General features: G+C 45.0%; 1 protein-coding gene and 1 pseudogene across 1 annotated transcript in view; one reads left to right on the top strand and one right to left on the bottom strand.

Moving 5' to 3' along the window:
- The window catches only part of FBN3 (fibrillin 3), a 104,330-nt gene that overhangs the window by 12,337 nt on the left and 78,661 nt on the right, over positions 1 to 13,332 (top strand). The window contains exons 5-6 of the mRNA XM_027844119.1: positions 11,041 to 11,238; positions 11,826 to 11,951. Coding sequence (XP_027699920.1) covers positions 11,041 to 11,238; positions 11,826 to 11,951 — 324 coding nt within the window. The remainder of the gene's footprint in view (positions 1 to 11,040; positions 11,239 to 11,825; positions 11,952 to 13,332) is intronic.
- On the bottom strand, positions 5,073 to 5,391 carry LOC114029605 (annotated as a pseudogene).

The following is a 13,332-nucleotide window of genomic DNA, read 5'->3' as shown; positions in this document are numbered from 1 at the left end:
TGTGTGTGTGTGTGTGTGTGTGTGTGTGTGTGTGTGTGTGTGTGTGTTGATTTCTCAAGTGATAATGGATGACAACAACAATAGTAACAATAACATGTTAACATGCTTAGTGTTTCAAGGTTTACATAGTCTTTTCTTAACAACAACTCTGTGAGGTAGATAGCATAAAAATCATCAGCCCTATTTTACAGATGAGTAAACTGAGACCCAGAGATCTGTGACTTTTTCAGGGTCATGTGGTTAGTAAATGTTAGAGTTGGGACTTGAACTGAGATTGTCCTTGCCCTTTTCCTCCTGAGGTCAAGCTGCTTTATTAGGAACATCTGGCAAACAGAATCAGAGAGGAAATCACTCCTGGAAAAGGGAATGAATGGGGAGGGGGATGTGCGGCTGGAGACACAAAGGGGCCTTTGCTTGTTTGTGCAGCCTTCGCTGACATGTTGTATGCATAAAATGTCTTCAAACAGGAGGTTTCCCAAAGCACTGGTGGATGGGCTTGAAGTGAGCCTGGGCCCAGAAATCAGACAGACTCCCCAGCTGTGCAGCCAGCTGTTCTGCACCAAGACACACAAAGTGGGCACAGATCAGAGCAGGGAGTGGGGGAGGGAGCTTGCTAGACGTGCTGGAGTTTGTGAGAAAGGTCATGGTGGGGGTGGGGCTGGAGGAATAGTCTACCCTGCTGCCTCCCACCCTCCCCAGATCCTGTGCCAGGCCCACGCTGACCCAAGAGGTCCTTGAAAGGCAGCTTGGTCTGAACATCTCAGGGCTTTTATCAGCAGGGTGGTGTAGTGCACAGAATGTTGGCTTCATCCTGAGAGGACTTGGATTCTGGTCCCAGCTCTGCCACTTGCTGTCTGTGTGATCTGTCTTGGGCTAGAATTTCCCCCTCTTAGAGGCTCAGTTTCCTCATTTGCAAAAGGAGGGGGTTGGACTAGATGTCTTCTGAGGTCCCTTCTAGCTTTAAATCTTATGATCTCATTATTTCCCCAGTGGACTTGCACATCCCAGGGCTGACTTTGGTCTCCTGAGATCTTTCAAGAAAAGACTCAGAGGGGCAGCTAGGCAGCACAGTGAATAGAGCTCTGGCCTAGGAGTCAGGAGGACCTGAGTTCAAATCCAGCCTCAGACACTTAACACTTACTAGCTGTGTGACCCTGGGCAAGTCACTTAACACAGATTGCCTCACCAAAAAGCAAAAAAAAAAAAAAAAGAAGAAAGAAAAACAAAAGACTCAACCCTACAGTGAGTTTTAGTGGTCTTAGGCTAGCTTGGGAGACACCCCATGAAGCAGTTCCATGGGCTCTGCAGGAAACAACCCTTGGGAAGCACCTCCCATCTCTGGCAGATGTCCTGCAGGGAGTTTCTTCTAACTCTTGGAGATGGAGTGGAGACTTCCTCTGAAACCTCTGGTTTCAAAAAAATGCACTGTAAGAAGTACATTGAGCTCTTGGAAGTGCCCTATTAAGAACACCATCTAGCTCCATGAGATAGTACATGGGGAACGCCATCAAGACTAGGAGACAATCTGCAGGGAATATATCCTAACTCTTGGACATGCCCTATTGGGAACACATAAGATGACGTGCATGAAGCACCATCATCCAGATTGGAGAGGTGTACTGTAGGGAGCACCTTCCAACTTTCAGAGATGTCCTGAGGGTAATAAGTTCTGACTCCAGGAGATGCCCTCAGGGAGCATTAGCCAGCTCAGGGAGATATCCTACAGGAAGTACCTTACACCTCTTAGAGATGCCCTATTGGGAATACCATCTAGCTCTAAGAACTAATGCATAGGGAGCACTGTTGAGATCTGGGAGACATCTTATGAGAAGCATCTCCCAACTCTTAGATAGAGTTAACTGGGAGTACCATCTGGCTCCAAGAGCTACTGTCTGAGACCGCCATTAAGATTTAGGACACATCTGGGGCAACTAGGTGGTGCAGTGGATAGAGCTCTGGCCTTGGAATCAGGAGGACCTGAGTTCAAGTCCAGCCTCAGACACTTGACTCTTATGAGCCATGTGACCCTGGGCAAGTCACTTAACCTCGAATGCCTCACCAAAAAGCAAAAAAAAAAAGATTTAGGAGATTTCTTACAAGCAGTATCTTCTAATTATCAGCAATGTCCTTCCTGGAGGGAATACATTTGGCCCCAAAAGATGCCCAATGGGGAACACTTTCTAGCTGTGGGAGATGCTCATCAAGAGGGACCTTTCAAATCTTGGAGGTGCTCTGTTAGTAATTCCATCTGGCTCTGAGAGCTATAGCATGGGGGGCATTGCTGAGATCCTACAGTGAGCATCTTCCACTCCCAAGAGATATTCTGAAGCAAGTAACATCAACCTCTGAGAGACATGCTGTGGGGACCATTAAGAGACATTCTACAGGGGAATGTTCTCTAATAATAGGAGATATGTGGTAGGGGCATCTTCATTTCCAAACGATGGAATTGTTACTGTGATTTAAGTTGGTCATTACCCCACTCATTTACCCTCTTCCCGAGTCCAGACTCCCTTTCCCACACATCCTCATGCACCCATACCCACTCCCTATTACTTTGGGGTAAGGTGGAAGGATATTGGAGGCAGCTTTCCTTTTACCATATACGCTGTTAAAAATGTTGAAAAGGTGGCAGTAAGATTGAATGTGTTATTTTATGATATTGCAGATTGTAATAACCATTTGCCTGTTCTCAAGATCCAGGATGCTGAGTGCTTAGGACTTTTTAAGCAATGGAAGTTTCCCTAGCTTAGTCCTTCAAGGTGCTTGATTAGCTATGCCCAACATGACACAGCCTAAAGACTGACTCATTTCATCACTTGACAACTTGTCTTCACAATAGCATTGCTTCTATATGGCTTCTTCAGGGCTTTATAGATGGTAGAGGAAGGGGAAAATGCTATAGACACAGTTTACCTAGATTAGAGTAAAGAGTTTGATTAAGGACTTTGTTATACTTGTAGAAAAGATGGAGCCATGTGGTCTAGACAATGGTCTAGACCATGAGATAATTTTAAAGCTGGTTGAGTGGCCAGATTCAAAGAAGAGCAGTAAATGGCTCTACATCTGCTTGGACAGAGACCTCCACTGGAGGACCCACAATCTAGGCAGGGTCCTAGCCTATTTGACTTTCCCTTTATCACTGACTTGGATAAAGGCAAACAAGACATGCTTATCAAACATGCAGATGGCACAAAGATGGGAGGAGGAATGAGCACACTGGCAGACAAAGTTAGGATCCTGGATTAGATAATCTTGATGGGCTAGAATTTGGGTCTGAATTTAACAAGAGGAAATCTATCCTTGACATTTTTAGGAGTATTTCATTATTGAATTAAGCCTTATGATTACATTACAAACTTGTGATGATACGTACTCTAAATGAGTGAGAACAAGACCTATGTGATTTCGTTAGTCTGGAGAAGTTCCAGGTGAGGAAAATGGTCAAGACAACAAGCATTTATTAAGCACTTACTGTGCACCAGACTGTCCTAAGTAGTGTGAATACAAAGAAAGGCCAAAATTATTCCCACCCTCAAGGAGCTTACAATCTAATAGGTGGAGACAGCATGCAAATGATTATGTACAAGCAGGATAGATACAGATCTATCTATGCCTATATAAATGGATGTAGCTAGCTATCTATATCAAACAGAGAGAGAAAGAGGGAGGGAGGGAGAGAGAGGAGAGAGGGAGAGAGAAAGAGGAGAGGAGATGGGGGGAGAGAGAGGAGAGAGAGAAGACAGGAGAGAGAGGGGAGAGACGGAGAGGAGAGAGAGATAAATGGAGATAACCTCAAAGAAAAGACACTAACAGTAAAGAAGACTATGAAAGGCTTCTCACAGAAAGCTGAATTTTAGTTGATTTGAAGGAAGTCAGAGCAGCCAGGGGACAAAGATGAAGAGTAAGAGAATTCCAGGCATGAGGGATAGCTAATGAAAATACATGAAGATGAAATGTCTCTTTTTTTTGTGAGGCAATTAGGGTTAAGTGACTTGCCCAGGGTCACACAGCTAGTAAGTGTCAAGTGTCTGGTCTGAGGCCGCATTTGAACTCAGGTCCTCCTGACTTCAGGGAGGGCACTCCATCCACTGCACCACCTAGCTGACCCTGGAGTGTCTTTTTCAAGGAACAACAAGGAAATTAATGTCCCTAAATCGTAGAGTACATGGAGGAGAGGAAGCTATAAGATGATCAGAATGAGGCCGGTTTATGAAGGGCTTTAAAAGCCAAACAGAGGAGGTAAAAGGAGACTATTAAAATGTATTGAGCAGGACAGAGATATGGCCAGACCTAAGCTTGGAAAGATCATTTTGGTGGCTGAGTGGAAAATAGAATGTAGTAGGGAGATACGTGAGGCAGGGAAGTCAACCAGCGAGCCATTGCAATAGTCTAAGCATGAGGTGATGAGGACCTGGCAATGTCAGAGAAGGAACATGTGCAAAAGATGTTTCGAAGGTAGAATCTTAAGGTCTTGGCCACAAATTGGATACGGGATGAGAAAGAAAAGTTGATAATAATTCCCTTTACTGGTAATGGTTGGTTCTTTCTCTATAATTTATAATATCAGTTGCCTAGGGCCACTGAAAGGTTGTGATTTGTCTAGGGTCACATAGCCAGTACAAACTTGTATCTGTGTATAAATATATATGTGTGTATGTTAGCATATACATGTATGAATATATATATATACATATAGACATGTGTACATCTATATGTATGTGTACGTGTACATGTGTGTGTGTGTGTGTATGAGGCAGGATTTAAGGCCTGGTCTTCCTGTCTCTGAGCCCACCTATCTCTATTCATTGTTATCCTGCTTTTCTGTGGCTAGACTTAAAACCACAATGGAGAAAACATAATTATGTTCATTTAAACACAAACCTACCTAATCTACATAATTCCTTAAATTATAGCTGCTGAACACAATTTTAAAGCAACCATTCACAATCAAAGTTCTCTGGTTGATAAAAACAATTTAACGAGGGTAGAGTTACGGCATATGTTTAAAGGAAAGAAAAAGGAAACCTTGTCACGAGGCGTCTTTTTGTAAGGGAGGCAGCAAACGGCCATTACTCATTGGTAGTTTTTCTGAGATACGCTTATCAAGTCTGCCCCTCCCCCTTTCTTATGAATGCCAGCCAGGATCATTTCTATTCCAGGGATAGACTTCTTGGGGTTTTCCAAGTATTCCGTCAGCATATCCTTGCCCCAGACGATGCCTTTGCTTTTATTGGCATCTGTGCCCAAGAATCCTGGAGCCAGACCAGTTTTTATCCAAAGAGTCCACTCTGATCAGGTCCAGTCCTGGGCTTGCCTCCCTTTCCAACTATGTGGCACTGTGCATGCTTCTGAACAAAAAATCCTCTTGTCCTTTTCAAAGTCGGCCATTGTGAATTTGGCTCTGGCTCAAGTGAGCTTGTTAACCACTGTCCTGTCTTTGGTTCCTTTTCCTTTGACCAAGGACATGCTGCACCCCTAATAAAATGAATTTAATAGGGATATGTGTAAAGTCTTACCCTTGGCTTCAAAAACTAGACTTCACAAGTACAAGATGGAGGAGTTATTTTTAGATGGCAGTTTGCCTGAAAAAGATCTGGGGATTTTGGTGGAACGCAAGGTAAGTGGCAGCTGGATGGCAAAGTAGTTAAAGCACCAGGCCTGGAGTCAGGAAGACTAAATTTGCTGAGTTCAGATCTGGCCTCAGATACTTACTAGCTGTGTGACCCCGGACAAGTCACTTCACCCTGTTTGCCTCAGTTTCCTCATTTTTAAGATGAGCTGGAAGAGGAAATGGCAAACCACTGCAGTATCTCTGCCAAGAAAACTCCAGATGGGGTCACAGAGTCAGACCTGGATGAAAATGACTGAACAAGAATGACAGGAAACTCAATACCAGACCACAATGTGACTGTGGGGGGAAGACATCTGGACAAGGATAGCCTTGATGTAGAGAACTTCCCATAAGGAAACTCCTTCTTCCAAAGCAAACCTCTACACTTGACAGTCATAGAGTTAGTTGAGACACAGAGACTTTAAGTGACTCACCAGTATGTACCAGACTCCAAGACCAGCTCCCTATCCACTCTCTCATACTCCCTGTCATTTGGTGCTGGGAATACAGGAACACAAGTTCAACAGGCCCTGCCTTCAAGGAGCTTATAGTCCATAATACATACAAGCTTACACAAAATAAGTCTCCAAAGAATGAATCCCAGGTAATTTGAGGAGGAAGGCACTAACAGTTGGGGGTCAGGACTGGCCTCATAGGAGGCCCTAGTACTGAGGCTTTGAAGGAAACTGGGGATCACTACACGAGGAATCAGGAAACCTGGTTTCTGGAGGTTGCGTGGAGTAGGATGGACGTGGAGTCAGAAGGACATAGGTTAGAATACTGTCTTAGAAACTTGTTCACTGTGTGACCCTGGGTTAGTCACTTATCCTCCCTGGGGCTGTTTCCTAAACTGTGAAATGCTTAGAGTTCAGCAAAACTGGGTATCCAGTCAACTGAGTGGTGGTACATTCAATGCTATGCGTAGTGTTCTCTGGTGGTGTAGCCTTCCTGAGCCAAGGGACACTGCCATGCCACTGAGAGGCATAGGAGGAAGGCTTTGATGGACAACTGTAGCTGGTACTTATACTCAGATAGAATAAGCCTTCTTAGATATACTCTCATATCTAATGCTGACTAAGTGAATGCCATATTAGACTGTGTTTAGTCATTTTTCAGTCATGTCCAATTCTTTGTGACCACATTTGGGGTTTTCTTGACAAAGATCCTGGAGTGGTTTGCCATTTCCTTCTGCAGTTCATTTAACAGATGAGGAAACTGAGGCAAATTGGTCACACAGAGTTACCCAAGGTCACACAGCTAGTAAGCGTCTAAGGCTGGATTTGAACTTAGAAAGATGAGTTTTCCTGACTCCAGGTCTGGCACTTTATCCACTTTGCCACCTACCTGCCCAGATTAGACTATACTTAACATTTAATCATCTTCTTGTATTTTAGCAGTGGGAGATAAAAATGTTTTTAGAATGATAGCACTTTGGGCCAGCTAGGCGGTACAATGGATAGAGCACCAGGCCTGGAGTCAGGAGAACCTGAGTTCAAATCCAGCCTCAGACACTTACTAACTGTATTACCCTGGGCAAGTCACATCTCTGATTGCATTTAAAAAAAATATAGCGATAGCATCTTAATAAATATCACTATTTAAACATCTTGCAGAACTCAGGTAATAATAATAATGCTGATAGTATTTAGCATTTATAGAGAGCTTTAAGGCTTGCAAAACATTTCATAAATATAATGTCATTTTATCATCCCGACAACCCTTAGAGGTAGGTGTTATTAGTATTATTATTATTATTATTCCATTTTACAGATGAAGCAACTGAGGCAGACAAGAGTGAAGTGACTTGCCCAGGGTCTGAGGCTGGATTTGAATTCAGATCTAGCCATCTATCCATTGTACCACCTAGCATAAGATGGAAACACCTAAAATATAAGTAATTCTCTGGAGCTGCTTATTTGGGTTAAGTCCAAAGGTATTAAGAAAACCATTCCCAAGAGCAGCTTGGTGCAATGGAAGGAATGCTGACTTCAAAGTTAGAGGACATGGGTTCAAATCCTACCCCTGACCCTTATTGGCTGTGTGACCTTGGTTTAGTCAAGTCTCTTTTCTGGACCTCAGTTTCCTCCTCTGTAAAGTGAAAGTGTCAAACACATGGTCCTTGAGCCTTAACCATGTTAAAATGTAATTAGGAAATACCTAGCAAAGTAAATAAAAATACAATAGAACATAAATAATGTTGCATTTCAAAGCTGAGTAAATATGTAACCCACAAGGATCCCCATCTATTTCTGTTTGAGTTTCACACCCTGGACTAGATGACCTTGAGGAGCTTACCTCCCTATCAGAGAAGGAAAGAAACAAGTATTTATTAAGTGCCCACTATGTGCTAAGCTCCTTACAAATATCCTTTCACATGATCTAGGTAGCTCCTATTTTCATCCTCACTTTACAATTGAGGAAACTGATGCAGACAAAGGTTAAGTAGCTTACTTAGGATCATACAGCTAGTAAGTGTCTGAGGACAAACTCAAGTCTTCCTTATTTTAGGACCAGCACTCTATCCACTGCACCGCACCACTGCCTCTATCAGAGGAAACAATATGTACATAAGTAGTTATACACAAAATGGATACATGTTGATTGTTGGAGAGTGCAATAGCTTCTGGGGGTAAAAATAATAATAGTAACAGTAGCTAGCATTTATATAGCACCTACTATGTGCTAAGCACTTTACAAATATTGCCATCTTGTTTGATCTTCACAACATTGTTCAGTAGAATTTTTAGTCATGTGCAACTCTTCGTGACCCTGTTTGTGGTTTTCTTGGCAAAGATACTGGAGTGGTTTGCCATTTCCTTCTCTGGCTCATTTTATAGATGAGGAAACTGAGGCAAACAGTATTAAGTGACTTGCCCAGGGTCACATAGCTAGTAAGTGTCTGAGGCCAGATTTGAACTCAGGAAGATGAGTCTTCCTGACTCCAGACCTGGTACTCTGTCCTCTGTGCCACTTACCTATCCTGGTGATTCCATAGGGGAGGTAGGTACTATTATTATCCCCATTATACAGTTGAGGAAACTAAGGTTAGGTGACGTGCCCAAGTTCACACAGCTAGGAAGTATCTGAAGCCAGATTTGAACTCGGGTATTCCTGACCCCCAACCTAGTGCTCTATCCATTGCCCCACCTAACTGCCCATATGGAAAGGCCTCATGCAAGACTTATTGTCAGAGCAGAGCCTTGAAGATAAGTAGGGATGTAGTGTATTCCAGTTTACAGTTGAGGAAACTGTAGGAAGGAGTGTATTCCAGACATGGGAATACAAAATGAAGGGTCAGATTTATGAGGAGCAAGAGGGCAAATATGATTGGACCATAGTGTGCAGAAATGAGCATAATGCATAAGAAAGCTGGAAAGGGAGGTAGACTGAACGCTGGTAGGTAGGTTGGAGCCAGGCTGGGAAGGGCAAAGGAGGTGACCTAGAGGTGACCAGGAGGACTATTGAACAGGGGCTGACATGGTCACAACTGTGTTTTAGCAAAATCACTTTGGCAGCTGGATGGAGTATGAATTAGAGGGAAGGAGACTAGAGGCAGGGAGGCCAATTTGAATGCTACTGCAACAATCCAGATGAAGGCTAGTGAGGGCCCGAATGAGGCTGGTCAAATAGAGAGGAATTGGATTTACGAGATGGTAGAAATGACATGATTTAACAGCTAAGTGGATATGGGAGATGAGGGGGAGTGAAGAGTCAAAGATGGCCCTGAAGCTGCAGGTCTGGGCGGCTAAAAGAAATAAGGACATTTGGGAAAGGGGCCAGTTTGGGAGCAGAGACGCTGCTGCTGAGTTCTATTTGGGACATGCTGAGTTTGAGGTGCCTGCGGACCGTCCCCTTTCCAAAGGGGTGACACAGGAGCTTTGCCCACTTGGACAGAGCCATCTCTGCCCCCAGGATTGTGACTCCTCGAGGGAGTGCTGCTGTACCTGGCCCTGACCGACCAAGGGGCAAAGCTGGTCCCTCTCACAGGGTGATCAGATCACAGACTCGGACCTACAAGGGATCTTGGAGACAATCTAGTCCAATCTCCTCATTTTATAGATGGCTTAACTGAGGCCAGAGAGATGAATTGTCCTCTGGCCCTGACTCGGAGTCCTTGGGCCATAACCCTGCTTGAACTGATTAGGGAAATGGACTTCATTCCTTCTTCCTTCTCTGTCCCTTCACACTGTCTCTCAGAGGACTGGGCACACAGTAGGTTTTGGGAGGGCCAGAGATCCAAAGGCATTGGGCTGCAATGCAAAGAGCTTCCGTTTGGGAGTGAAGATATTTGAATCAAGTTCTGCATTTGATACTTTACCAGCTGGGTGACCTACGCTGAGGTGCAGAGATGCTCATCGAAGGGAGGTAGCATGATGTAATAGAAAAGAATTATTGACACAGAGTTGAAGGACCTCGGTTCACGGCCCCATCACTTAACTATCTGTGCGACTTTTGGCAAGGCCCTTAACCTTTAACTGTGTGAGCTGGAAAGGGACCTCAGAACATCTAGCCTCAGCTTTCTGAACAGGAAAATTAAGAGACTGAATTAGTTGGGGACTATTAACCCTTTTGTGTTATGAGCCACTTTGACAGTTGGGTAAAAGCATATGGACTCCTCAGAATAATGTAGGGGTTTTTTAAGTAATAATTTTAGAAAACGCTAAATGTCAGTTAGCATTTAGTGAAAATAAAGATGTAATTTTTCTCCCATCCAAGTTCACAGACCCTGTGAAATCTATACACAGACCCCAGGGTCCCAGGTTAACAACCCCTGGGCTAGATGACCCTTGAAGTCCCTTCTGCTCACAAGCTATGATCCTATGATCTGTAAAATGGGGATGATAATTCTAGCTTTTGTGAAGAAAGTACTTTGTATACCCTAAGTAACTATTAAAGTTCCCCTTCAATATTAAACAAGTGCCTACTATGTGCCAGGCATTGTGCTAAGTGCTTTTTACAAATATTCTCCCATTTGCTCTTAATAACAACTCTAGAAGGTAGGTGTTTTATTATCCCCATTTCACAGTTGAGGAAACGGAGGCAGATGGAGGTTATAAGTGACTTGCCCAGATCATAGAGATAAGAAGTGTCTGAAGTCATATTTGAACTCATCTCTTCTTGGATTCCAAGCCCAGAGCTCTATTTATGGCACAACTTAGCTGCCTCATTGAAATGAGTGCTTATTATTTCCCCAAGTTTTTGGTCTATAAATATGAGTAGGAGACAGGGTTTGGGTCAGGGGATTGGAGGGAAGGAGGGCTAAGTAATTCAAAGGAATTTGGGAGGATGGTACCAGGAGGGAGGGGATGGAACCAGAGCTGCTGAGGATGAGGCTAGAATTTACAGGGAGGAGCAGGTCCCTCCAAGGGTCTGGGACTGGAGCTCTGTCCTGGTCTTGCTCACTGAACACCTGCCTCTCCTGGCAGATTACCGCACTGGGCCTTGCTTCACCCAAGTTAACAACCAAGTATGCCAGGGCCAGCTGAGTGGCCTCGTCTGCACCAAGACCATGTGCTGTGCCAGCGTGGGTCGTGCCTGGGGTCACCCCTGTGAGCCGTGCCCTGCCCAGCCCCACCCCTGCCGCAGAGGCTTCATCCCAAACATTCGAACTGGGGCCTGTCAAGGTAAAGAGGAGGAAAAGAATCACATGTTAAAATGACGGTTTGGGGAATGGCCAGGGGGATGCTGGATCCTGGGGGAGGGGAAGGTGGTGATAAGGCAAGGGGAGAAACTTTGAACCCCTGAACCCTACCAGGGCAAATGGCTAGGGAGAACCTGAGCCCTATGGGAAAGGTGTATACCAAGCCTCATGGGAAGGAAGCTCATTGGACAGACCCTGAACCTTATGGGGTGGGGAGACTCATTGAAGAGATCTTCAAGCCTTTGCATGAGCAGACTCACTGAGATGACCCTCAACCTGGAGGTGTGAGGGCAGTAAGAGGGGCAGGGGACACGCCTTGCTAAGACTCTGAGTCGTGTGAGATATAAGGGGTGAGAAAGGAAGTTCATGGTGGGTAGGGATCAGAGTTGTGGAGGACTATGGAATAGGGAGGGGATGAGGGTCCAGGAGGGGCCTGAGTCTGACAGCTAGTGAAAAGGGAATCTGGATGTATGGATTGTGGTGCCGCATTGGGGTGCCTTGGTAAAGGGCCCCATTTCTAGACTCTGGGCCAGACTTTGGGGTCACACTGTCTCTCCTTGTCCTTCACAGATGTGGATGAGTGCCGGGCCATCCCAGGGCTGTGCCAGGGTGGGAACTGCATCAACTCCGTGGGCTCCTTTGAGTGCCGCTGTCCCACTGGTCACCGGCTGGGTGAGGCCAGCCATAAATGTGAAGGTAGGAATGAGACATGCATGAAGTCAGGGGAACAGGGGCAAAGAGGAAGGACTGATATGGGATACAGAGATGTGGAGGTGGAGTGCTGGACTTGGAAGGGAAAGCGAACAAGCTTGTGCCAGACAATGTGCTAAACACTTTGCCAATATCATCTTGTTTGATCCTCACATCAACTCTGGGAAGTAGGTGCTATTATTATCCCCATTTTACAGATGAGGCAACTGAGGCAGACAGTGGTTAAATGACTTGCCCAGAGTCACACAGCTAGTAAGTGTCTGAGGCCAGATTTGAACTCAGGTCTTCCTGACTTCAGTTCTAGTGTTCTATGCACTGCACCACCTAATTGCCTCTGGCATAGCTAGGACCTGAGTCCAGATCCTCGGCCTGCCGCTTACTAAATGAGTGACCTTGGGCAAGTTACTTCTTTCTGGGCCTCAGGCCCATTACCTGTAAAATGATGGAGTTGGACTATAAATGATGATTCTTTCCAGCTCTAAACCTGTGATCCTCAGTTAGAGACCAGATCCTCCTAGCATGAGCTCAGGCTTATTTCCTGGCCTTTAAAAAAAAAAAAATCAGGCCTGTGATTTCATTAGCATAGGGAGATCCTGCTAAGGAAATTCCCTCCACAAATGCAGATTAACACCTTTTCTGCAATGTATAATCTTAGAGAGTTAAGTGACTTGCCCAGGGTCACATAGCCAGTGGACATCAGACAGAACTTAAACCCAGGTGTTCCTAGTTTCAAAGAGAACTCTATCCACCACACCGTACTGCCTCCCCTGCTCAGAGTTCTGGAATAGTTACGGCTCCTATTTCAAAGACATATTAGAGTTTACAAAGTACTTTTCTCACAATAACCCTGTGAGGTCAGTGGGGGAAGAATTTTTATCCCCATTTTACAGATGAGGAAATTGAGGCCCAGAGAGGGCAAGTCATTCCCTGATTGTCACACAGCTAATTAAGTGTCAAAGCCTGGCCTTGAACCAAGGTCCTCTGACTCTTAAGTTCAACACTATTTCTATTATAATAGGACATTTCCACTATATTGGGGGCAGGGCCTGGGCAGAGAAGAGAATAAGAGTGACCTTGGGCAAGTCCCTTCACTTTTCTGTCCTTTATCTCTAAAATGAGAGGAATAGTCCTTGAACTCCTTCCCACTGTGAGAGGACTGGAGGCAGGCATTCTGACAGTGCTATTGACATGGAAGCCATTGTGAGGAGGGGAACATGATGTAAGGGGCAGAGGAAGGAGAACAGGGCTCAGGAAGGGGAGGATATCTTACTCGCTCCCCTTGCCTCTGCCCCTTTTCAGATGTGGACGAGTGCAGCGCCATCCCTGGCGTCTGTGAAGGTGGAGAATGTGCCAACACGGTGGGCAG

This window comes from Vombatus ursinus, unplaced genomic scaffold (genome assembly GCF_900497805.2).
Source record: "Vombatus ursinus unplaced genomic scaffold, bare-nosed wombat genome assembly UNPS02014935.1, whole genome shotgun sequence".
Classification (NCBI taxonomy): Eukaryota; Metazoa; Chordata; class Mammalia; order Diprotodontia; family Vombatidae; genus Vombatus; species Vombatus ursinus.
This window is presented reverse-complemented; position numbering and strand designations above follow the sequence as displayed.